This window comes from Podarcis gaigeae (genome assembly GCF_964106915.1).
Source record: "Podarcis gaigeae genome assembly, chromosome: 1".
Lineage (NCBI taxonomy): Eukaryota > Metazoa > Chordata > Lepidosauria > Squamata > Lacertidae > Podarcis > Podarcis gaigeae.
Genome location: NC_139678.1, coordinates 83,283,898 through 83,310,262, shown reverse-complemented (window position 1 = coordinate 83,310,262; position 26,365 = coordinate 83,283,898). Strand labels below are relative to the sequence as shown.

General features: G+C 42.5%; 3 protein-coding genes and 1 pseudogene across 4 annotated transcripts; all 4 read right to left on the bottom strand.

Annotated features, from left to right (window-relative positions):
• Positions 1–3,264: 3,264 nt before the first annotated feature.
• Positions 3,265–4,200, bottom strand: LOC310826722 (olfactory receptor 5AR1-like; the record flags this gene model as incomplete). Its single annotated transcript, XM_083701927.1, has 1 exon — positions 3,265–4,200. One exon carries the CDS (start codon positions 4,198–4,200, stop codon positions 3,265–3,267), a length of 936 nt encoding a protein of 311 aa, XP_083558053.1.
• Positions 4,201–11,427: 7,227 nt separating this feature from the next.
• Positions 11,428–12,363, bottom strand: LOC310826681 (olfactory receptor 5AR1-like; the record flags this gene model as incomplete). The annotated part of the gene is made up of 1 exon (XM_083701843.1): positions 11,428–12,363. The coding sequence occupies one exon, from the start codon at positions 12,361–12,363 to the stop codon at positions 11,428–11,430; it is 936 nt and encodes a 311-aa protein (XP_083557969.1).
• Positions 12,364–17,579: 5,216 nt separating this feature from the next.
• LOC310851619 (olfactory receptor 5AR1-like) lies at positions 17,580–20,635 on the bottom strand (annotated as a pseudogene). Its single transcript has 2 exons — positions 20,544–20,635; positions 17,580–18,542 (listed from the first exon to the last, which is right to left on the bottom strand). The product of its transcript is annotated as an olfactory receptor 5AR1-like (transcript).
• A 3,181-nt stretch (positions 20,636–23,816) lies between these two features.
• On the bottom strand, positions 23,817–24,755 carry LOC310826639 (olfactory receptor 5AR1-like; the record flags this gene model as incomplete). Its single annotated transcript, XM_083701735.1, has 1 exon — positions 23,817–24,755. One exon carries the CDS (start codon positions 24,753–24,755, stop codon positions 23,817–23,819), a length of 939 nt encoding a protein of 312 aa, XP_083557861.1.
• Between the last annotated feature and the right edge of the window lie 1,610 nt (positions 24,756–26,365).

Below are 26,365 nucleotides of genomic sequence, written 5' to 3'. Positions count from 1 at the left end.
TATGTCACCTGAGGACATACAGTCATCCAATTCATTCAAGTTTCTGCTAGTCATTATAAGAAGTTTCAAACAGAATTATTGCCTCCCCAGTCACATACCAGAATTCAGTAATAATTCTCATTAGTTATTTTCCTCTATTTTTTTTTTTTTACAATAAGTTTCCCAATTGTGGAATTCCCTCCCCTCTGAAGTATGGCTGAATGAATTTTAATCTACATATCAGGCTTAACGTATGCTAATGTCTGAGCCTGTTATTTTGTTTTCTTTTCCTAGGTGTAATATATTATATAATATATAATGTATTGGGGTGAAATTACCATTGGGAGTTCAGGTACAGAGGCTCACATCAAATTCCAAATCAGTCAAACTTTTTTCAGTACTGCATTACTGGCCAGTTGAAAGAGCTTCCAACAGCATTTCAATTATGACACCTGCCAAGCAGGAAATATAGGGCATCTTAGCTGTTTGTTCTTCAACCAATCACCTTCTGCCATCCCAGCTCCTCACCATTTCCCCTCCAACTACAGACCCTGAAATGCAACTTAATCTATTGTTCCCTGCAGGAATCAGAATCCTCATTGCACCTCATAAGGGGTTGTTTTTCACTTTAATATTCAGCCATTAGGTTCCCCCTTAACTATTTCTTACCAGTTTTGAGGTCAGCTTTCACTCTTTCCTATGTGACATTGGCTCCCCCCCCCCAAAATAAATAAATTCATACACAGCCCCTTCAAAGGGCAGCTAACCAAAACAGCCAATACTGAATAGGGAGGGAGGGTGTAGCAAAAGTATACAGGAAAGTTTGGTGAGAAGGAGGCAAATAAATTGCCTGGCTGACTGCTCTCCTGCATTGGCCAAACCGCCCTATGGTCAACCCTTTTACTTCTCCCACAGGCAAAACCAAGTGTAGCCTCCTTTCCAGGGGAGCGGGGACGTGGCAAAGGCACACCCATTTTCAATTGGAGGAGGCATTGTAGTTTAGAGGAAAGGTGAATAAGAGGGGATATGATAGACGGTTTGTTACCTGTTGTGTATTTCTGTGTTTTTATACTGTGAACCTCCTTGTGATCCTCAGATGAAGGGTGGTATAGAAAATAAATAAATAAATAAATAAAATATGTTTATAAAAGTATGCATGGCATAGGGAAAGTGAATACAGTGGTACCTCGGGTTACATACACTTCAGGTTACAGACTCCGCTAACCCAGAAATAATGCTTCAGATTAAGAACTTTGCTTCAGGATGAAAACAGAAATCGGGCTCCTGCTCCGTGGCGGCAGCAGGAGCCTCCATTAGCTAAAGCGGTGCTTCAGATTAAGAACAGTTTCAGGTTAAGAACGGACCTCCGGAACGAATTAAGTACTTAACCTGAGGTACCACTGTAGATGAAACACCCCCTCCCCTTCTCCTTACACTAGAACTTGTGAACATCCAATGAAGCTTAATGGTGAAAGATTCAGGACAGATAATGTCACTCTCCACTACATGGCTCCAAAAGGAGTCCTGGCGGCTGCACCTTTGGGAGGAGGGTGAGAAGCCCCTTCCTATTGATATCACTGGCATATTCAGTAGACAGGAGGAGTGAGGAGTAGCAGGCAGAGGCTACAAAGGGCTTCCCAACCCTCTCCTCCTCCGCCTTCTCGAGATGCTGATGTGCAGTGAGGAACCAGCACTGGAAGGCCTTGAATAGGAGGCTGTTGGCAGTGCTGCTGTCAAGGCGGAAGTGGGGGGCAGGTCAGCAAAAACTCAAAAGGTTTCAGTGAAAACTCTTTATTCAATGAAACAAAACCAGCTCAGGCTTAGTGAACACAGCAATTCTTCCCAGTTGGTCCTACTCCAATGATGCAATTGTGAGGGCTGACGGTCCCCGCCTTCCTACAGCTCTCTATGTCTCCTCCTCCTCTGGGTCCTTTCCAAGCAATCTGGGACTTCTTTGACTTTGTGCTCTGTCCTCTTCAAACCTCTGCAGTATCTGGGAGACAGCGCGCGGGGGGGGGGGGGAGCTGGTCACAGTACAAGGAGGAGACCCCCTGGCTTCTTCAGCAGCCTGCCTCACCTCTGAATTTTGCCCCCCCTCCTCTCCAGCCTCCACTTCTACCTTTGATTCTGGACCGCTCTCTGCCTTAGTCCCTTCCTGCTCACTAAACCCTGTTACCGCTTCAGCTTCTGACACCACCTCCCTCCAGTTTGTTCCTTCTTTTTCGTCTGAACACTGATCGTCCTCCCACCACCTATCCCCTGGCTTTGAGTAAGTTCCCTTGTGAGTTCCCTTGAGGTCCCCCAGCTGGTGCCTTTCACCACACCTTTGCATCCAGCCAGTCCATGACAGGTGGCAGCATCAGTGGCCTGAGGTGGCTCAGAGTAGTTTATGGGACATATGGAGGGACATGTCAGGGTTGTGGCAGAGAAGTGGGCTCAGCAGAGCCTGACTGGGTTGGAGATGGCAGGGCAGTTGAGACTCTCAGGACAGAGGAAGCAGTGGTCTCAACCCTCACCAATTTGGATCATGGCCCAGTAAGATTCCAGGAGGAACCTTATTGGAGTATCAGAGGTCCATAACACAGGGTCAGTTTCTCACTCCTCCCATGCCAGCCTTGCATATCCCCACTGTTTTGTGATTCTAAAGAAAGCAATCGAGGCAATGCATCATCTGATGTTTCCCAAAGAGGGGTTGATCAATGACCCAGAACATCTGTGCCCAGTACATTATGCATCCTTTGATAGATAGAAAGCAGAAATAAGTAATTGCACAATATTCAGCTTATTTTACAAAGAAACAAGAAACACAGTAAAAAACAGCATGAAGATAAGAAATCATAACATTTTTATAAAGCTCACAATACAATTTGTGGTTCCACATTCTCCTAAATTTTGTATATCCAGCAAATAATAAGAGGATTCTGCCTGTTATTTTCTCTTACTCTTACTCAGGTCAGCCACCTGAACATTCTCCCAAATGTTTGTGATTTGTTTCCTCTAATGCTAACAAATTGTCAATCAAGCAATAGTTGGTGTGTAATAATTTCTCTATCATCTGACTGAATATGGCCCTTATGGAGCCTAAAAGCCCTGTTACTGGATTCATTGGTAGGGCATATCCTAAAATATACCCTTAAAATGAAATATATCAATTGCAAAAGGCACTATACCTTACTTCTACACAGTAGCTTGATAACCTGGCCATCATGTTAGAAAGCATTCGGCTAGCTTATGCACACACAAAACCTTGTTATATCTTTCTTTAGTGTAAAGAAAAAGGCATTTTTACTTGAAGAAAGTTGACTTCTCTATGGTCCTACCCAAAGCGTCTTTCACTTCTTTGTTCCTCAGGCTATAGATAAGTGGGTTAAGGAAGGAGATCATCAGACTATAGAACACAGAAACTATTTTATCCTGATCTATTGAAAAAGTAGAACCAGGACGTATATACATGAAGAAGATGGTTCCATAGAAGATAATGACTGTGATCAAGTGGGAAGCACAGGTGGAGAAGGCTTTGTATCTGCCCTGAGCAGAGCTGATCCTCAGGATGGCAAAAAGAATAGCGATGTAAGAGACCAAGACAATGAGAAAAGTTGTCAGTGCAATTATAGTGGATAAAAGGAAATTCACAGTGTGAGCGACATGGGTGTCTGAACAGGACAACTTAAGTATTGGGGGAACATCACAGAAAAAATGATTAATGATATTTGAACTGCAGAAGGACAAAGTAAAAATAAAGGAAGTCTGGAGAATTGAACTTGTAAGTCCACAAGCATATGCAAGCACCACCAATATGGTACAATGCTTCCTTGACATAATAGCAAAATAGAGCAGTGGGTTGCAGATGGCTGTGAAGCGATCGTACGCCATCACAGCTAGAAGGCAACCTTCTGTGGTTATGAAGACGGCAAAGAAGAAGAATTGCACTGTGCATCCCTTGAAGGAAATGGTTGTCTTCTCTGCCAAAAATGTTGTCAGCATCTTGGGGGCAATGGCAGTTGAATAACCAATATCGATAATGGAGAGGTTTCTCAGGAAAAAGTACATTGGTGTCTGGAGCTGGGCATCCACACTGATCACTATGATTATCCCAAGGTTGCCTATTATTGTGGCTACATAGATTATAAGGAACAAGAGGAAGAGTGGGACTTGGAGGTCAGGGTGGACCATGAATCCTGCAAGGATGAATTCTGTTACAGTGCTTTCATTTTGCTTCATTCTATATCCCTCTGTAAGAGAATTAAAAATAACATGGTAGTTGAACCTGGATGGCTACCAGGCTTCCTTAAAAATAAAATAAACCAGCACTACAAGATTCCTGTGGACTTCCATCAGCACTAGCCAGCAGAGCCAATAGTCAGAGGTAATGGGAGTTGGAGTCCAGTTACCTCCACTCTTGAATTACAGGAGCTGCTATTTACACACTCAATTGGAATTAGTGGCAAAATTCCCTTCATTTTATAAAACTGGATTTTACCGACAGCAACATTTTAAAATATTTCACTGTGCAAAAAATTAACTTTTATCCACACTTCATCTTCAGCTAGGTGGAAAATAATCATACCATGGGCAATTTTTCCTTATGGTGGCCAAATTATTCAGTTGTTCAATGTCATATAGGCACTGTCTATTTAAATTATTTGCTTTGATGAAGCCCAATGTTAATAACTGTTGTATCGATAAACCAAAGGAATAAAGCTTTTGGATGACAATTTTAGTCCAGGCACACTCATGACGGTCTTGCAATACTAGAGGCAGTAGATTGATGGGGGTTAAATTGAGCCAAAGCCAATCATTAAATATTCTATGCCAAATCTGTAATTCAACAGAGGGAAGACTAGCCTCTAAGCACTGAACAGCTTCTGTAGATCCAAAGTTAGTACGTGTCCAGTTCTGAGCCCTGCATAATAACTGTGCTAGGGGTTTACCTTTAAACTCTTCAAGTGCTGAAGGTATTTGATTGCCACCTTTTGTATGGAAAAAGCATGTCAGAATTTTGACACTTTGAAGAGCTTTTTTCTTTGCATATTTCTGATGTGCTGCCCATGACCCTGTTGACTGAAAGACCAAGACCAACAAGACCAAGATATTTAAAGATTTTGGACACAGCTACATTAGTAAAGAAATAGTGATTTGAATGTGCGATAAACATGTTACACCAGACAGCGCCAAAGAGCAGGAAAACGTGATTTTCCAGAGATTTATTTCTTCTGTTATAATGATCTAATTTCTGACTTATTTATAGTGTTTATCCCACCTATGTCTAGATCCAGCCTTTAACTTGTTCAATGAACTCATTATCCATGTAGCAACTATGGGCCCTATTGTTTCTTGAAAACACCATGAGTTTGGTTTTATTGTAATGCACAACCAGCTGTTCTTTTTGGCAACATCCTGAGAGTCCCCTCATCAATCATTTTATGCCCACTTTTGTTTGAGACTAGAGTATCACGTCATCTGCATATAGTAATATAGAGATGGCTTTTTGGTGCAATTTAGGAGCGGCTTTTATGTTTGCCCACTAAGATGTACATTACTACTACATCAGGGGTATATGTAGAACCCATGTGGAAGAACTCATGCTCAATTCACAGGCCAAAATGCCTAAGTGAGTAGAGTGCAAGAAAACCCAAACCTAAGTAAGGTAATCTTACTCCTAACTGAATGGCGTGTACCAAAATCACATTTTAAAAAAGGGGTCCGGCGGAGACAAATGCATTATTTCTGGAAACTGACTTGGCTCTCTGTTGGAGAGTGTGGTCATTGTTATTTACAGGCACCTTTTGACAAAATGCAGTCTTTGGGCAGAGGAAAGCTACCAAAGTGTCCTTGCCATCTCCTTGCACACATTACAGGTGCAATTTCTCTAGCATACAGTCCTTGCAGTTTATGACCACTACATAAAGTCTCCTCCAACACCTAGCCCTTGCCAGCCTTCATTCAGGTTTTGCAGAAAACTCTTGTGCTGGCCATTGGCTCCTACTGGCTACTGTTATATCACTAGTGACTAGTGCAAGGGTCAGCAACCTTTTTCAGCCCTGGTCCAGTCCACAGTCCCTCAGACCATGTGGTGGGCCAGACAATATTTTGGAAAGAAAATGAACAAATTCCTGTGCCCCACAAGTAAGCCAGAGATGCAGTTTAAATAAAAGGACACATTGTACTCATGTAAAAACATGCTGATTCTCGGACTGTATGCGGGCCGGATGGAGAAGATGATTGGGCCGCATCAGGCCCCGGGACCTTAGGTTGCCTACCCTTGGACTAGTGCCACCACTTATTCGCCAAAACCAGCACCATTTGCTGCACCTAATAGCTGTTTTTCTTATTTTAAAAAACATGCTTCAAATGCTGACCTATGCCACTGTAGCAAGGGAGACCCCCATCTAGCCTACTCAATCCCCCTCCAAGTTACAGTTACCCCATCATTTCCCCATTTTTGCCCATTAAAACAGGAATGCACTATTCAAATCTTGTTCCCCCTGCAGCTTGGATCAACAGAATCTAAAGCAAGGTAGAATTGGAACTATGTTCTGCAGTATGCTATTCCCCCTGGTGTCCCCCATATTCATTTGTGAGGCTACTGTGGCAAATAAAAAAGTAAATTGCCCTGCAGGAGGAAAGCTGTCATCCATTTTCACAAAAACCTGTTTGTTGGATCACTGCAAAATAGACAGAATGCAGAGATGCTGTAACCAAGCAAGAACACCCTCCTCTCAATGCTTAGATGATGAGTTGTGTCTCTTAAATTCAGTCTGCTCCCCCGCCCTCCCACGGGTTGAAGATGAAAATATTAAACGAAATAATTGCTCAGGCAAATGCTGTATGTATAAATGAAGGACACCTTATGTACTCCAGAGCAAAATACTTCATTCTTTGAGAAATCAACCTCACAAATGAATGGGAAGATACGCTTTCTACACACTGCAGGAAGTAGACCTCAGGTTCACTAAGATTGTAAACAGACCTCCAGAAAATGTGTATGCGCTTGTAGAAATCAGAGATATTGCAAGCAAGATATAACCTTCCCTCAGTGTGCATGGAATATGCTGTGGCTATTAAATTAAATCTGTTTTTACCCCTTATAGGTCAAAGCTGGCTGTGAAGCCAGATGAAAACACTAGTGAAATAAATTTTTAAGCCAATCAATTTGAATCTGCATTTCTGGAGATGTGTTTATGATCAAAGGGAACATGCTGGAGAGATCTCATGCAGCGTCATAAAATGTGCCAACCCACAAAACCAAATAAATGAACAGGAAGTCCAAAGAAGTTCCAGATAATAAATTTGCTTCCAGAGAAATGCCCCATTGAGAAATTTGACTGCTGCTGGTGAGGGGCAGAATTAACAAGAACTTTGTGAGTACATCTGGCTAGGAAATGTATCATATGGAACCTTACTTGTGAAGATAGTCAGTGTTGATCTGATCTTAGAGCCCCAGAATAAGGCATGCAGAGTGAAATGCTCATTTTATGGTTGTTTTGCTACCACCTAGTGACCAAATTCCTCAAAGGCATGAATTAAAATACTCTGTATGACATCTCTGCATAATCACCCAAGGACATACAGCCTGGGAATTTCCTTTACTTTCTACTATTCATCTTTAATTAGTTTCTAACAGAAGTTTCCCCTCTCCATTCAGCCCACAGTTCAGGAGGAATCTTCACTTGTTACTTTCCTCTATCTTGTTTTAGGGTACTGTCAGTTTGTTGCATATTCCCAAAGCTATTAACAATAACACCAGTTACCAATACCAGCAAGGTCATTGGGACCAGCAGGACTGAAAGGGGCTTACAATCTAAAAACCAGAATTCAAACAGTTCAAACAGATGACAGTAACCGGAAGAGGGTTGGCCCTGAAAGCACATGTTAAGATTTGCTTCTTCAGTTTTCACTGAAAGCTGGGAGTGATGAAGAAAGATGCATCAATGGTATCAAAAGCTGAGGAAAGGTCAAGAAGAGTGAGCAAGGCAGCACTCCCCCAGACCCTCCAAGCATCCCTCTTTTCCAGGGACAGTCCTGGATTTAATCAGTTTCTGATTTTATCCTGGAGTGTCTGCTTTTCCTCAGGACGTCCCTATTTTCATTGGAGAAAAGTTGGAGCTTATGTTCCCCCGCCATCTCTCTTCCAACAAATGTCATGACAGGGTCTGAAGGCAGATTGAAATGGGTCCAGATACCCTGTCTCCTTCAAGCATGCCTGAAGCTAGACTGGCAGAATGCTTTCAAGCATGTTGCCCCCAAAGATACTGGGCGATAGTTATCCAGCAATTCAGTGTCCAGGGAGAACTTCTAAAGGAAGGGATGCACCTGTGCTGGTCCCGGGGGGAAGGTTACTGTTGGCGTAGTCAAAGTCCGGTCCTGGGTCAATAGCCTGGAAACAGTTCCGAAGGAGCGGGGCGAGGTCCGAAGCAGGAAGCCGGGCGGGAACAGGAACACTGGAGGAACAGGACTGGATGCTGGCTGAAACAGCTCTTCATCGACGTTGCTCCCGCAACCTGGGACCGGGCTGACTGGCCTTTATCTTCTCTGAGGCCAGGGGTGGTCCCGGCTCCCTGGAGACTCGCCTCTTCTGGCCTTAAGGCGAGCACTCTTCCTGGGAGAAACCCTGAGTCTCTCCAGTTCAGGAGAGGCTGAAGGGTTACTGGGCCCAGGGGGAGACTCACCTGCAGGCACTGAGTCCTCAATCACCTCTGGAGCCAGAGTGGAATCACCTGGTACCTGCTTCTGAGGATCCGGCACAGGTGCAGGCGCTTCAGAATCAAGGCCCTGCCCCAGTTCAGCTTGCCCTGGAGGTGGGGACTCCTGTGCAGGCTGGGATTCCTCTGGTTCAGCCTCTGAATTGGAATCCCAGGCCATCACAGCACCACAGCCTCTTTCAAGGAAGGTGTGAAGCACCACTGAAGTCCTGGGCCCACCCAGTCAATCCCCAACAGCTAGCTTCAAGAAGCCAAGATGGGAATTGGTGAAGAGGGAAAGTGGTTGGCCACACTTATTCAACAGCTTAACTACATTGCAATAAGGGATGCGGGTGGCGCTGTGGGTAAAACCTCAGTGCCTAGGACTTGCCGATCATATGGTCGGCGGTTTGAATCCCTGCGGCGGCATGAGCTCCCGTCGTTCGGTCCCAGCTCCTGCCCACCTAGCAGTTCGAAAGCACCCTTAAGTGCAAGTAGATAAATAGGTACCGCTTTATAGCGGGAAGGTAAACGGTGTTTCCGTGTGCTGAGATGGTCCTGGCTCACCAGAGCAGCTTCGTCACGCTGGCCACGTGACCCGAAAGTGTCTCCGGACAGCGCTGGCCCCCGGCCTCTTAAGTGAGATGAATGCACAACCCTAGAGACGGACACAACTGGCCCGTACGGGCAGGGGTACCTTTACCTTTACCTTTACATTGCAATAAAAGAAACTGATCCCGCACACATGGGACAAGCAGTGCACTACGCTGTAGTAGTATGGTTTTTAAAAGGGTGAGCTCTTGGGCGTGCACAGTTTGCTGAGTAATACTCAAAATGTAAAATGAGAACCACATGCTTTTGAAAACATACTCATCACACACTGACGTAAAAGTGAGGATTGGTTGCGGCTCCCTGTTCAATGGAGTTTGAGTGGTCAACCTAGGTTGACCCTTATCTGGAATATAAGAGGACCATTGGCGCTGTCTGTTGTAGGTAATGTGACATTTATTCAAGTCCAGGCACTGCACCAGGTAGATCATTGATTGGCGTGATAGTGTTGCCTCATCATATTACTTACCCACTAAAGCTGGTGCCCAGACTCTGATCAAGTATCCATCTCTCTCCATCCCACACCCCAAAATGTCTGAACTATAATTGTTGCAAGTCTGAGGATTGTTAATCAGAGCAGTGTCATAGGAATAGCACCCTATAATGTTGGTCACCATTTGTTGCTCATAATGATGATGATGATGATATGGACTCTGCAATAATGAATGAATTTATAGGTTTGGATTTATTGTTCCGAATGTTAATGTCTCTGAGGGACCACCTTTCCTCCAACCAGCCTTTTGGAAGCCTTTTTTACCTCCTTGTTTCTCAGACTGTAGATGAGTGGATTCAGCATAGGTATTGCAAAGGTGTAAAAGACAGAGATGATTTTGTCTTGCTCCACTGAATATTTTGAACTGGGCCTTAAGTACATGAAAATAGCTGTGGTGACAGCCATATGGTGGGAGGCACAGGTGGAGAAGGCTTTTCTTCTGCCCTTGGCTGTGTTGATCTGCCCTTGGCTGAGGATGGCAACTAGTATGTATGTGTAAGAGACAAACTCAATAAGATTATCTTTCTATTCAGTGACAGCACATGTTAAGATTCCTGCTCTGTATTTGCAGTCATGAGATTGTGGTTTATCACATGACGGTGTATGCTTTCATTCCACAGTGTGGGAAGTGACGGAGACACGATGTTTGTGTTACTGTGTTCCATGAAGTGGGACTATTGTCCTTTGTTTTTTCTATTTGCTGTCTGAGGAGAAAGAGGAAGGAGCTAAAGCAGAATGATCTGAGTGTATTATATGTATTATATGTAAATAAACACAGATTAGCCTAAATGCTGTGCTATTGGTTCTGTTACACAAATTGGGAATACTCTTCGGATCCCTGAGTGTGCTGATGCTTCTGGGCATCAATCTCTGTGATGTTCGGGCTGGAGAAATATTTTGAAGCTCCCGAATGATCGACCAGGAGGGAGAGAACATGCCAGTTGGGATTGTGTCTCTGCCAGGGTCCTACATGAGAGTAGGATGCTCCCAACAGAGTCCCTCCCACATTTTGGATGAACTTAAACTGCCTTGAACTGACAAGGGTGACAATGTTTCCCAAATAGGAGTTGATCAATAATCCAGAACAACTGCACAACATTATGCATCCTTTGATAGATACAAAGCAGAAATAAGTAATTACAAAATATTCACCTTATTTTACAAAGGAACAAGAAATACAATCAAAAACAGCATGAAGATAAGAAATCATAACATTTTAATAAAGCTCACAATACAATTTGTGGTTCCACATTCTCCTAAATTTTGTTACTCCAGCAAATAATAAGAGGACTCTGCCTGTCTATCTTCTCTTACTCTTCTAATGTTCATCAGGTCAACCACCTGAACATTCTCCCAAATGTTTGTGATTTGTTTCCTCTAACGGGAACAAATTGTTAATCAAGCAATAGTTGGTGTGCAATAATTTCTCTATCATCTGACTGAATATGGCCCTTATGGAGCCTAAAAGCCCTGTTACTGGATTCGTTGGTAGGGCATATCCTAAAATATACCCTTAAAAGGAAATATATCAATTGCAAAAGGCACTAGACCTTACTTCTACACAGTAGCTTGATAACCTGGCCATCATGTTAGAAAGCATTCGGCTAGCTTATGCACACACAAAACCTTGTTATATCTTTCTTTAGTGTAAAGAGAATGTCATTTTTACTTGAAGAAAGTTGCCTTCTCTATGGTCCTACCCAAAGCGTCTTTCACATCTTTGTTCCTCAGGCTATAGATAAGTGGGTTAAGGAAGGAGATCACAAGACTATAGAACACAGAAACTACTTTATCCTGATCTATTGAGAAAGTAGAACCAGGACGTATATACATGAAGATAATGGTTCCAAAGAAGATAGTGACAGTGGTCAAGTGGGAAGCACAGGTGGAGAAGGCTTTGTATCTGCCCTGAGCAGAGCTGATTCTCAAGATGGCAAAAAGAATAGCGATGTAAGAGACCAACACAATGAGAAAAGTTGTCAGCCCAATTATAGTGGATAAAAGGAAATGCACAGTGTGAGCGACATGGGTGTCTGAACAGGACAACTTGAGTATTGGGGGAACATCACAGAAAAAATGATTAATGATATTTAAACTGCAGAAGGACAAAGTAAAAATAAAAGAAGTCTGGAGAATTGAACTTGTAAGTCCACAAGCATATGCAAGCACCACCAATATGGTACAATGCTTCCTTGACATAATAGCAAAATAGAGCAGTGGGTTGCAGATGGCTGTGAAGCGATCATACGCCATCACAGCAATAAGGCAAGCTTCTGTGGTTATGAAGACAGCAAAGAAGAAGAATTGCACTGTGCATCCCTTGAAGGAAATGGTTGTCTTCTCTGCCAAAAATGTTATCAGCATCTCGGGGGCAATGGCAGTTGAATAACCAATATCGATAATGGAGAGGTTTCTCAGGAAAAAGTACATTGGTGTCTGGAGCTGGGCATCCACACTGGTCACTATGATTATCCCAATGTTGCCTATTATTGTGGCTACATAGATTATAAGGAACAAGAGGAAGAGTGGGACTTGGAGGTCAGGGTGGACCATGAATCCTGCAAGGATGAATTCTGTTACAGTGCTTTCATTTTGCTTCATTCTATATCCCTCTGTAAGAGAATTAAAAATAACATGGTAGTTGAACCTGGATGGCTACCAGGCTTCCTTAAAAATAAAATAAACCAGCACTACAAGATTCCTGTGGACTTCCATCAGCACTAGCCAGCAGAGCCAATAGTCAGAGGTAATGGGAGTTGGAGTCCAGTTACCTCCACTCTTGAATTACAGGAGCTGCTATTTACACACTCAATTGGAATTAGTGGCAAAATTCCCTTCATTTTATAAAACTGGATTTTACCGACAGCAACATTTTAAAATATTTCACTGTGCAATAAATTAACTTTTATCCACACTTCATCTTTTCTTAAACATCATCAATAACAGTTTCTACCAAAACTTACAATACCTCTTTTGATTTTGATAGACCACCTTTCTGTGCATATGAACTTGGGCTCTCAGCTGAAGCACCCCAAAGCAGAAAAGAAAGAATAAAGGAAAGAAAAAACAACAACCCTCTATTCCACATTGAGTTCTAACAACTGAGGTGACTTGGTGCACTTGTTTGTATCACTGAATATTATCTGGTCTCCAGGAAGCATATTTATCTACACTTAGGCTATGTGGGTTAATCTACATCAGGTTTATGGGATTCTACATCTGTATTTTGGAACTGTTAAATTTTGCAAGTAGGGTGCCAATGTATCAAGAAAACTAGGTGGAAAATAATCATACCATGGGCAATTTTTCTTTATGGTGGCCAAATTATTCTGTCGTTCAATGTCATATAGGCACTGTCTAATTAAATTATTTGTTTGATGAAGCCCAATGTTAATAACTGTTGTATCGATAAACCAGAGGAATAAAGCTCTTGGATGACAATTTTAGTCCAGGCACGCTCATGACAGTCTTGCATTACTAGAGGTAGTAGATTGATGGGGGTTAAATTGAGCCAAAGCCAATCATTAAATATTCTATTCCAAATCTGTAATTCAACAGAGGGAAGACTAGCCTCTAAGCACAATGAAGCATTTGGAACAAAGGATGGAAGGGGGGGGGGGAATGCCTTAGGAATTGGACTTAACAGTTTCTGTAGATCCAAAGTGAGTACCTGTCCAGATCTGTGCTAGGGGTTTACCTTTAAACTCTTCAAGTGCTGAAGGTATTTGATTGCCACCTTTTGTATGGAAAAAGCATGTCAGAATTTTGACACTTTGAAGAGCTTTTTTCTTTGCATATTTCTGATGTGCTGCCCATGACCCTGTTGACTGAAAGACCAAGACCAACAGGCCCAAGATGTGATTTTCCAGAGATTTAGTTCTTCTGTTATAATGATCTAATTTCTGACTTATTTATAGTGTTTATCCCACCTATGTCTAGATCCAGCCTTTAACTTGTTCAATCAGTTGATTATCCATGTAGCACCTATGGGCCCTATTGTTTCTTGAAAACACCATGAGTTTGGTTTTATTGTAATGCACAACCAGCTGTTCTTTTTGGCAACATCCTGAGAGTGCCCTCATCAATCTTTTTTGGCCTACTTTTGTTTTGAGACGGGAGTACCATGTCATCTGCATATAGTAATATAGAGAGGGATTTCGAGGGCAATTTAGGAGTGGCTTTTATGTTTGCTCACTAAGATGTACCTTACTACTACATCAGGGGTATATGTAGAACCTATGTGGAAGAATTCCTGTTCAATTCAGCAGCCAAAATGCCAAAGTGATCAGAGTGCAGGAAAACCCAAAACTAAGTAAGGTAGCGTGTACCAAAATTACATTTTTAAAAAGGGGGTGGGTGGAGAGAAATACTTTATTTCTGGAACTTGCCTTGCCTCTCTGTTGGAGAGTGTGGTCATTATTATTCACAAGCGCTTTCTGACAAAATGTAATCTGTGGGCAGAGGAAATCTACTAATGTGTCACCATCTTCTTGCACATGTTATAGGCAGTGGCGGAGCTTCATGCTCCAGCACCGGGGGGCGGAGAGCAGGCGGCAGTGGGGCTGGCGTGCCTCCTGGGGGTGGGGCGCACCGCCCGCACTCCTCTTTCTCCACCAGTGGTTACAGGTGTCATTTCTCTAGCATACATTTTCCTTGTAGTTGATGAGCACTACATAATGTCTCCTACAACAATGTCTCCTACAACACCTAGCCTCTGCAAGCCTTCATTCAGTTTTTGTAGAAAGTTCTTGTACTGGCCCTTGGCTCCCACTGGCTACTGTTATATTACTAGTGACCAGTGCCACCACTTACTCGCCAAAACCAGCACCATTTTGTGCACCCAATAGCTTTTTTTTTAATTTTTAAAACATCCTTCAAATACTGACCCTTCTTGCTATGCCACTACAACAAGGGAGACCCCCATCTAGTCTTCTCAGTCCCCCCTAAGTTAAGGTTACCCCATCCTTTCCCATTGTTTGCCCTTTAAAAAAAGAATGGACTATTAAAATCTTGCTCTGCCTGCAACTTGGGTCAACAGAATCTAAGAGCAATGCAGAATTGGGTCTATCTTCTGCAGTATGCTATTTCTCCTTGTGTCCCCCATATTCATTTGTGAGGCTGCTGAGCCAAATAAAGAAGTAAATTGCCCTTCAGCAGGCAAGCTATCTTCCATTTACTCATAAACATGTTTGTTGGATTGAGGCCATAAAGAGAAGATGTAAAAATATTGTAACTGAGCGTTAACTCGCTCCCTTCAATGCCCAGATATGGTAATGTGTCTCTTAAATTCAATCTGATTCCCCCCCCTTTGGAGTTGAATCCAACTGCAGTGCCAGATTAAAAACATTAAGCAAATGAACTGCTTATCTGATGATTTTAAATTTTCATTTCTGAATTTCTTATTGAAATCACACACAACTTGCAGGAAAGATCTTGTGCAGCGTCATAAGAAGTCAACCTCCCCAACTTCTGTGAAAATAAAACAATATATATATATATATATATATTGCTTCCAGAGAATTGAGCTGTTCATAGATATCATCTTGCTTCCAAGAATAAAATATCCCAAGCTCATGGAGAATATAGCAAGCTGGGAGCCTTAGCTGTGAAGAGGACAGATGCCATTCCTAAAGCCCCAAAGTAAGGCTTATTGATGGAATGGCTAATTTATAGTTGTGAGGTTGCTGCAGAAGATAACAAATGAATTAGAAATAACCTTCCCTCAATGCACATGCAATATGCTGTGACTATTAAATTTAATCTGTTTTTACCTCTTTGGGGTTGAAGCTGACTGTGAAGCCAGATGAAAACACTAGAGACATAAACTTCTTAGCCAATCAATTTGAATCTGCATTTCTGGAGATGTGTTTACGATAACAGGCAAAATGCAGGAGAGATCTCAGGCAGCATCATAAAGTGTGCCAACCCTCAAAACCAAAGAAATGAACAGAAAACCCAACGAAGTTCCAGAAAATAAATTTGCTTCCAGAGAAATGCACTGTTGATAGATTTGACTACTGGGGGTGGGGGGGAGAATTAACAAGAACTTTGTGAGTATATCTGGCTAGGAAATGTATCAAAAGGAACCTTACTTGTGAAGATAAACAGCGTCAATCTTAGAGCCCCAGAATAAGGCATGCTCAGAAAAATGCTCATTTAATAGTTGTTTTTGTATCACCTAGAAACCAATTTCCTGAAGGGCATGAATTAAAATACTCTCTGCATAATCACCTGAGGACATACAGCCTGGGAATTTCCTTTACTTTCTTCTGTTCATCTTTAATTACTGTAGTTTCTAACAGAAGTTTCCCCTCTCCATTCAGCCCACAGTTCAGTAGGAATCTTCACTAGTTACTTTCCTCTATCTTGTTTTAGGGTACTGTCAGTTTGTTGCATATTCCCAAAGCTATTAACAATAACACCAGTTACCAATACCAACAAGGTCATTGGGACCAGCAGGACTGAAAGGGGCTTGCAATCTAAAAATCAGAATTCAAAACAGTTCAAACAGATGACAGTAACCGGAAGAGGGTTGGCCCTGAAAGCACATGTTAAGATGTGCATCTTCAGTTTTCACTGAAAGTTGGGAGTGATGAAGAAAGATGCATCAATGGTATCAAAAGCTGAGGAAAGGTCAAGAAGGGTGAGCAAGGCAGCACTCCCCCAGACCCTCCAAGCATCCCTATTTTCCAGGGACAGTCCTGGATTTAAAGAAGCCATCCCAGATTTTATCCTGGAGTGTCCGCTTTTCCTCAGGACGTCCCTATTTTCATTGGAGAAAAGATGGAGCATATGTTCCCCCACCATCTCTCTTCCAACAAATGTCATGACAGGGTCTGAAGCCAGATTGAAATGGGTCCAGATACCCTGTCTCCTTCAAGCATGCCTGAAGCTCGATTGGCAGAACGCTTTCAAGCACATTGCCCCCAAAGGGGATATTAGATACTGGGCGATAGTTATCCAGCAATTCAGGGGCCAAGGAGGACTTCTTAAGGAAGGGATGCCCCACAGCCTCTTTCAAGGAAGGTGACACTCTCCCCTCTCTCAGTGAAGCATCATTCAAGTCCTGGGCCCACCCAGTCAATCCCCAACAGCTAGCTTCAAGAAGCCAAGATGGGAATTGGTCAAGAGGGAAAGTGGTTGGCCACACTTATTCAACAGCTTGACTACATTGACATAAAGGAAACTGATCCTGCACACATGGAACAAGCAGTGCACTCCGCTGTAGTAGTATGGTTTTTAAAAGGGTGAGCTCCTGGGCGTGCACAGTTTGCTGAGTAATACTCAGAATGTAAAGTGAGAACCACATGCTTTTGAAAACATGCTTATCACACACTGACATTAAAGTGAGGATTGGTTGTGGCTCCCTGTTCAATGGAATTTGATTGGTCAACATGGGTTGATCCTTATCTGAAATATAAGAGGATCATTGACACTGTCTGTGGTAGTAAATGTGACATTTATTCAAGGCTAAGCACTGCACCATGTAGATAATTGATTGGTGTGTTATTGTTGTCTCAGAATATTATTTACCCACTGAAGGTGGAACCCAGATTCTGAACAAGTATCCCACTCTTCACCCCACCCCCCAAAAACTATTATGATGGTTGCCAGTCTGCGAATTCTTAATTAGGGCAGTGTCATAGGAATAGAATCCTATAAGGTATATTGGTCGTCATTTGTTGCCCATAATGTTGACGATGACGACGACGACAACGACGATGACAACAACAACAACAACAACAACAACAACAACAACAACAACCCTGCATTAAGGAATTAAGTAAGATATAGGATTGTGTTTATTATTATGAAAATTAATATCTCTGAGAGAACACCTTTCCTCCAACCAGCCTTTTGAATGCCTCTTTTACCTCCTTGTTTCTCAGACTGTAGATGAGTGGATTCAACATAGGTATCAAAAGGGTGTAAAAGACAGAGATGATTTTGTCTTGCTCTATGGAATATTTTGAATTGGGTCGGACATACATGAAAGCTCCTGTTGCATAGAATATGGGACAGCCGTAAGGTGGGAGGCACAGGTGGAGAAGGCTTTATGTCTGCCCTCAGCTGAGTTGATCCGAAGGATGGCAATAAGTATGTATGTGTAAGAGATGGAAATGGCTAATATCGTTACCAATACAATTGCTGTTGCGAGGATGAAATGAATAATATCAATGACTGTTGTGTCTGAGCAGGACAGCTTTAGGATCGGGGGCACATCACAGAAGAAGTGGTTGATGATGTTGGAACTACAAAAGGACAAATTAAATATAATGGAAGTCTGGACCACTGCATTCACACAACCTGTTAGATAGGAGCCAGCCACAAGCAAATAACAGAGCTTTTTGGACATAAGAGCAGTATACAACAGTGGGTTGCAGATAGCAATGAAGCGGTCATATGCCATCACACCCAGCAGGCAGCACTCACAGGATACAGCAATGCAGAAGAAGAAAAACTGCAGGGCACAGCCAGTGAAGGAAATAGTATTGCTTTCTGCCACAAAGGTCATCAGTGTCCTGGGAGCAATGACAGTGGAGTAACCAATATCCAAGAGTGACAGGTTGCTGAGGAAAAAATACATGGGAGTATGGAGGCGGGAGTCAATCCTGATTAATGTTTCCATGCCAATGTTCCCCAGCAGAATCAACAAGTAAATCAGTAAGAATAATATGAAGAGAATAAACTGCAGACTCTTATTATCTGTGAATCCCAGCAAAATAAATTCAGTAATTGCGGTGAAGTTTCCTTCTGATATTGCCACAAATTGTATTCTCCTGTGAAAATAAAAATATGAGAGAAAAGTTGAAATAGAATTAGCTCCACACTAACATTTACATGGCAAGGAACGGTGGTGTAGCATGAGTTGCCAGTACCCGGGGCCACATGGGGATGTGGGGGGGGGGGAGAGAAATGGAAATGGACAGAGTATGCATGCACATTCAGCTGCCTGACAGCATCTGCATCACTCAGGAGATCACAGCCACAGAGATAAGAAAAGAAGAGTCATTCCATTGTTGGGAGAGGTCACTTCCTTTTTCACATGGGGAAGCCATTTTCAAGGGAGCCCAGCAACAGAAGTGCACAGCTTTATTGAGGCAGTACAGGGTGATGACATTTTGCACCTCTAACAATTTTGCACCCAGGGCAACTGCCCCTGTGGCCCTCCACACACTTTGCCGCTGGAGAGGAATGTCAACGAGATGCTTAGGTTTTCCTCCTCCGATCAAAATATCCTAGATATAAGCTTCAGAAACTCCTAATGCTTGTCCAAAAGAAGATATGGGCATTCCTGAATTCTTCTCTGGCTCTTGCCCCAAGGGCCCTGTATGTAAACTGGGATTCCTGCAGAAAGTGTATCTTCCCATTAATTTGAGAGGCTGATGTCTCAAAGAATGAAGTATTTTGCTCTGGAATACATAAGGTGCCCTTCATTTTACATACAATATTTGCCCAAGCAATTGTTGGGTTTAATATTTTCATCTGGCATGGTTGTCAACCCACAGGGGAAAAAAACCAGACTGAATTTAAGAGACACACCTCATTATCTAAGCATTGAGGGGAGGGTGCTCTTGCTTCGTTACAGTATCTCTGATCCAGCAAACATGTTTATGTGCAAATGAAGGACACCAACATACTGCAGAGGAATTCAGTTTTTATCTTCTGCAGCAACCTCACAACTATAAAATTAGCCATTCTATCAATAAACCTTCCTTTGGGGCTTTAGGAATGACATCTGTCCTCTTCACAGGTCAACCTCCTAGCTTGATTTATTCTCAGAGTGTTTGGGGTATTCTATTTTTGACAGCCAGATGATATCAATGAACAGCTCAATTCTCTGGGAGCAAAAAAAATAAAATAATAAAAAATATGGAATTTATTTTGGCTTATTATTTATTTTGGTTTCATAGAAGTTGGGGAGGTTATGATGCTGCATGAGATCTTTCCTGCAAGTTGTGTGTGATTGTAATAAGAAATTCAGAAATGGAAATTTAAAAACATCAGGTAAGCAGTTTATTTGCTTTTTTTTTTTTTGTCTGGCACTGCAGTTGGATTCAACCAAAAAACGAGAAAAATCAAATTGAATTTCAGAAACCACTCAGTTACAGTATTTTTGCATTCTCTCTTTATCACCTCAGTCCAACAGACATGTTGGAAGACAGCTTTCCTCCTGTGTGGCTGTTAAATTTAATCTTTTTTTACCCTGTATGGGTGGAAGGTGGCTGTGAAGCCCAATGAAAACACTAGAGAAATAAACTTCTTAGCCAATCAATTAGAACCTGCATTCCTGGAGATATGTTTCGATCACAGGTAACATGCAGGAGAGATTTCATGCAGCATCATAAAATGTGCCAACCCACAAACCCAAAGAAATGAACAGGAATTCCAAAGAAGTTCCAGATAATAAATTTGCTTCCAGAGAAATGCACTGTTGATAAATTTGACTGCTGCTGGTGGAGGGAGAATTGACAAGAACTTTGTGAGTATACCTGGCTAGGAAATGTATCATACAGAACCTTACTTGTGAAGATGATCAATGTTGATCCTAGAGTCCCAGAATAAGACATGTCCAAAATTGCTCATTTTATAGTTCTTTGGGTATCACCTAGAAACCAATTTCCCGAAGGACATAAATTAAAATACTCTCTGCATAATCACCCAAGGACATACAGCCTGGGAATTTCTTTTACTTTCTTCTATTCATCTTTAATTAGTTTCTAGCAGAAGTTTCCCCTCTCCATTCAGCCCACAATTCAGTAGGAATCTTCACTAGTTACTTTCCTCTATTTTGTTTTAGAGTACTGTCAGTTTGTTGCATATTCCCAAAGCTATTAACAATAACACCAGTTACCAATACCAACAAAGTCATTGGGACCAGCAGGACTGAAAGGGGCTTACAATCTAAAAACCAGAATTTGAAACAGTTCAAAGAGATTACAGTAACTGGAAGAGGGTTGGCCCTGAAAGCAGATGTTAAGATGTGCATCTTCAGTTTTCACTGAAAGTTGGGAGTAATGAAAACAGATGCATCTCTGTGAGGAAGGAATTCCACAACTTAGGGGCTGCCAAAGAAATTTATCTCTCCTGGGTCACTGTCACTTGACATTTTTAGGGAGGTGGAACGGCCAATAGAGCCTCCTCTGCTGATTTCAACACCCAAGAAGGTCTGTAGGATGCTGATGTTCAGATATTTGGGGGCTAAAAAGTAACATGTGCCCCTTGAATTGGGCCTGGAAACAAACCAATGTAACTTTTTTTGGAAACAGGACTTCTATGTTGTCTCAATCAATCCCCAGCCAGTAGCCTGGCTTCTGCATTTTGAGCCAATTCAAGTTTCTAAGTCATCTTCAAGGGCAGCCTCGTATATAGTTCATTGTGTTAATCTAATCTAGAAGTCACTAGATATCACCATCAATGGTATCAAAGGCTAAGAAAAGGTCAATAAAAGTGAGCAAGGCAGCTTTCCCCCAAACCCAATTGCAATAAAGGAAATTGATCCTGCACACATGGAACAAGCAGTACACTCCACTGTAGTAGTATGGTTTTTAAAAGGATAAGCTCTTAGGCGTGCACAGTTTGCTGAGTAATACTCAAAATGTAAAGCGAGAACCACATGCTTTTGAAAACAGGCTCATCACACACTGATGTGAAAGTGAGGATTGGTTGTGGTTCCCTGTTCAATGGAGTTTGAATGGTCAACATGGGTTGACCCTTATTTGGAATATAAGAGGACCATTGACACTGTCTGTTGTAGGTAATGTGACATTTATTCAAGTCCAGACACTGCACCAGGTAGATCATTGATTGGCGTGATAGCGTTGCCTCATCATATTACTTACCCACTGAAGCTGGTGCCCAGACTCTGATCAAATATCCACCTCTCTCCATCCCACACCCCAAAATGTCTGAACTATAATTGTTGCAAGTCTGAGGATTGTTAATCAGAGCAGTGTCATAGGAATAGCATCCTATATTGTTGGTCACCATTTGTTTCCCATAATGATGATGATGATATGGACTCTGCAATAGTGAATGAATTTATAGGATTGGATTTATGAACTTTTGTGAACCTAATGGACTGAGAGTCAGTCATGAAAATTCTGTATGCACCTTTTTCGTACCCCATTAACAAACCATGTGCCCCACGCTTCCCAAGCTTGCTGCTCTGTGGGGTGTGTACCCACATGTCAGAACCAAAGATTCTCATATGCTTGACGTAAGGTTTCTTATCTAACATATTCTCATAGGGAGTACAACCAATAGGTGATGACAGTCTCCTGTTATAGAAATAAATGAAACACAATAGAGCTTCAGCCCAATATTTCTCAGGGAGACTGGCATCATGCAACAAGGTTTTTAGGCCTTGCAGCAAAGTCTTGCTCGCCCGCTCGCAAAGTCCATTCTCCCATGGAGATCTAGGGCTTGAGAGGTCGTGCTGGATTCCCTTCTCAGTCAGGAAAGCCTCAAACTGATGAGAAGTGAATTCACCGCCTTGATCAGAAAATAAACAGCTAATGCATTTATTGTGAGCATTCTCCAACCAAGCACAGAACGCCTTGAACTTCGGGAACGCTTCTGACTTCTGCTGGAGCATAAACACATGAATGTACCTGGAAAAAGGATCAATTAAAACCATGGAGTACCTTGCTCCACCCAAAGAGGGTGCAAGTGGACCAACCAGGTCTGCATGGACTAGCTGATAGGGTTTGGAAGCCTGTCTGCTAGACACTTTTCCTTTCGGATCAACCGTCTATGAGTCAATTCCTGTCTGAGATGCTGCAAATGCAAAACGTGGGCTCCAAGGTCTTCCCCTGGCTCCAAATGCTTCCTGTGCAGCTTTTTGAAGTAAAGCAACACAGACCCAGCCTCTTGTCAGGGATGACAGGCCGGAAGCCCTTCCCACATCTCATGCGAGCTGGCCTTGCCAGCCAGGGTGATTAACTCTTCAAGAACTACTGAGAGCAAAATCACTCCCTTGAATCTTGAATCTTGTGCCACCCATTCATCTGTCAGAGGCACAGGGGGGGTCCTCAGAAACAGTGTGCCACAGACCAAGCCTTCTCATCTGGCCCTCACTGTACCTTGCCCAGGTCTGATAATTGTGGCCATTAAGCTTTGGGCACAGAGCCCCAATGGAAGCTTGTAAAAGATCCATCCCAGCTCTTTACTTCAGCCGTGAGCCTTATTCCCTTCAAGGGCTCCTTATCTTTAGCACGTAGTAAATCAGAGGTAGCTTGCTTCCACGGCACAGAAAAGCCTCGCTTTTCCACATACCTCTGTTGCTATTGCTGCCAGGATCTCAGCAGGCATCAGCAGTCTTACTCTCCTGTAAGCGCCGTGAATCTGGGCCCGAAACCTATTGTTGGGATACTGCCAGGGAGACGGAGGCATCAGGCAGGCCCCCAGTTGTCTCTGGACAATCACCGGTCTCCCGTGGAACAGCATCAGTCAATTAGCGACACGAGCCTCAGAGATATTCCAAGACCCGTGCACACCCTTTGAGCAGAGTCACCGTAATGAAAGATGGAGACAGAAGAGCATATTTACAGCTTTATTCAATGTAGTTCAGAACAAAGGAAAAACATGACAGCTTGCCTCCGTGTCCAGGAAAAACAGCCAGAATACAAAAGCTATGTACAACAGAAGTTCCCAGCAGACAGTGCTTGGAGTAAACAGGCATGTGATACACAACAATCATGCCTGACCCTTTTAAGGTGAAATGGAACTATATCCTAACAGTTAACAGGAATTTTGGGTTATATCTGGCTACGAAATGTATTTTAAGAAACCTTACTTGTGAAGACGATCAGTGTCGATCCTAGAACCCTAGAATAAGAGATGTAGAGAGAAATGCTCATTTTATAGTTGTTTTGCCACCACCTAGTGACCAAATTCCATAAAGGCATAAATTAAAATACTCTGTATGACATCTCTGCATAATCACCCAATGACATACAGCCTGGGAATTTCATTTACTTTCTACTATTCATCTTTAATTAGTTTCTAACAGATGTTGCCCCTCTCCATTCAGCTCACAATTCAGTAGGAATTTACCTAGAGACCACCTTTCCTCCAACCAGCCTTTTGAAAGCCTCTTTTACCTCCTTGTTTCTCAGACTGTAGATGAGTGGGTTCAGCATAGGTATTGCAAGGGTGTAAAAGACAGAGATGATTTTGTCTTGCTCCACTGAATACTTTGAACTGGGCCTTAAGTACATGAAAGCTCCTGTTGCATAGAATATGGTGACAGCCGTAAGGTGGGAGGCACAGGTGGAGAAGGCTTTATGTCTGCCCTCAGCTGACCTGATCCGAAGGATGGCAATAAGTATATATGTGTAAGAGATGGAAATGGCCAATATAGTTACCAATATAAGTGCTGCTGAGAAGGAGAAATGAAAAATATCAATGACTGTTGTGTCTGAGCAGGACAGCTTTAGGATCGGGGGCTCATCACAGAAGAAGTGGTTAATGATGTTGGAACGACAAAAGGACAAATTAAACATAAGGGAAGTGTGGACCACTGCGTTCACACAACCTGTTACATAGGAGCCAGCCACAAGCAAATAACAGAGCTTCCTGGACATGAGAGCAGTATACAACAGTGGGTTGCAGATAGCAATGAAGCGGTCATATGCCATCACACCCAGCAGGCAGCACTCACAGGATACAGCAATGCAGAAGAAGAAAAACTGCAGGGCACAGCCAGTGAAGGAAATGGCTTTGCTTTCTGCCACAAAGGTCATCAGTGTCCTGGGAGCAATTACAGTGGAATAACCAATATCCAAAAATGACAGGCTGCAGAGGAAAAAATACATGGGAGTGTGGAGCCTGGAGTCAACCCTGATTAATGTTACCATGCCGATGTTCCCCACCAGGGTCAACAAGTAAATCAGTAAGAACAATATGAAGAGAATAAACTGCAGACTCTTGTTATCTGTGAATCCAAGCAAAACAAATTCGGTTATTGTGGTGAGATTTCCTTCTGACATTTTCACAAGTTGTATTCTCCTGTGTAAATAGAAATATGAGAAAAAAGTTGAAATAGTATTAGCTCCACAACCAAAAGTAGTTTCAGGAGACCCTACATTTAAGTGGCAAGGAACAGTGATGTAGCATGGGTTGCCAGTACCTGTGGCCACATGGGGAAGAGGTGTGTGGAGAAAGGGAAATGGATAGAGTATGCATGCACATTAACTGCCTAACAGCATCTGCATCACTCAGGAGATCACAGCCACAGAGATAAGAAAAGAAGAGTCATTCCATTGACTGGAGAGGTCACTTCCTTTTTCACATGGGGAAGCCATTTTCTTTTTTTCTTTTATTAATTTTATAATAACAAAAAGAAAAAAACCCAATCATAAAAAAATCACAATCAAAATCATACATTTTAATTGACTTCCCTGCAACTCCCCCTCCTGGTTCCATTTTCTATACTTATTTATACACGTATCCCTTTTTTAAGGTAAAGGGGGGGGGGAGAGAAATTGTCTGCTTTGTCCAGTTATGGTTTATTAGTTTGTTTTGCCAATCTCTTTCATCTTCTTTGGCGGTGGCTTCTTCCTTCTATAGGGATGGGCTGGTTTTGCCCTGGTGTCCGTTCTCAGATGCAGGAACAAAGTCTTTTGCATGAGAAATCTATTAAGTCCTGTACCTTCCAGGATCTTAGCTTCATTTTTTTTTTAAAGAACAGTCATTTTCAACATTTTCTTCAAATCTTTATATACCACTTCCCAGGCTTTCTTAATAATTTTACATTGCCACCACATACGGTGGGCTCTCATACCCTTTACCCACCCTTCTTGCATCATCTCCATCACTGTCCAAGCTTCCCAGATCAATGTACACATGGTATCATTTTTGTAATAGGCCGTCCTTATTCTTCCTTGCATTTCCCTCAAACCTCGCACAGCCACATAGCTAAGAAAAGAAGAGTCGTTCCATTCTCTGGAGAGGTCACTTCCTTTTTCACATGGGGGAGCCATTTTCAAGGAAGCCCAGTGACAGAAGTGCACAGCAGTACTGAGGCAGCACAGGGTGTTGAAATTTTGCACCTCTAACAATTTTGCACCCAGGGCAGCCATCCCCGTGGCCCTCCACACACTTTGCCGCTGGAGAGAATTGTCAATGAGATGCTTAACGTTTCCTCCTCCAATCTAAACACCTCAGATATAAGCTTCAGAAACTCCTAATGTTTGTCAAAAAGAAGATATGAGCGCTCCTGTATTCTTCTCTGGCACTTGCCCCAAGGGCCCTGTATGTAAATTGGTATTCTTCCCATCACTGTGCAGTCTGCTTGTGTCAAATTGCCAGGAGAGGTTTGGTTCTCAAACACATGGCCTCTTTCAGCCTTCATTCAGGTTTTGTAGAAAGGTCTTGTGCTGGCCATTGGCTCCCACTAGTGACCAGTGCCACCACTTACTCACCAAAACCAGCACCATTTGATGCGCCTAATACCCATTTTTTATTTTTAAAACATCCTTCAAATGCTGGCCACTTCTTGCTATGTCACTGCAGCAAACCTCCTCAATCCCCCTTAAGTTAAGGTTCCTGCATCTTTCCCCCATCTTTCCTCTTTTAAAAAAAGAATGCACTATCAAAT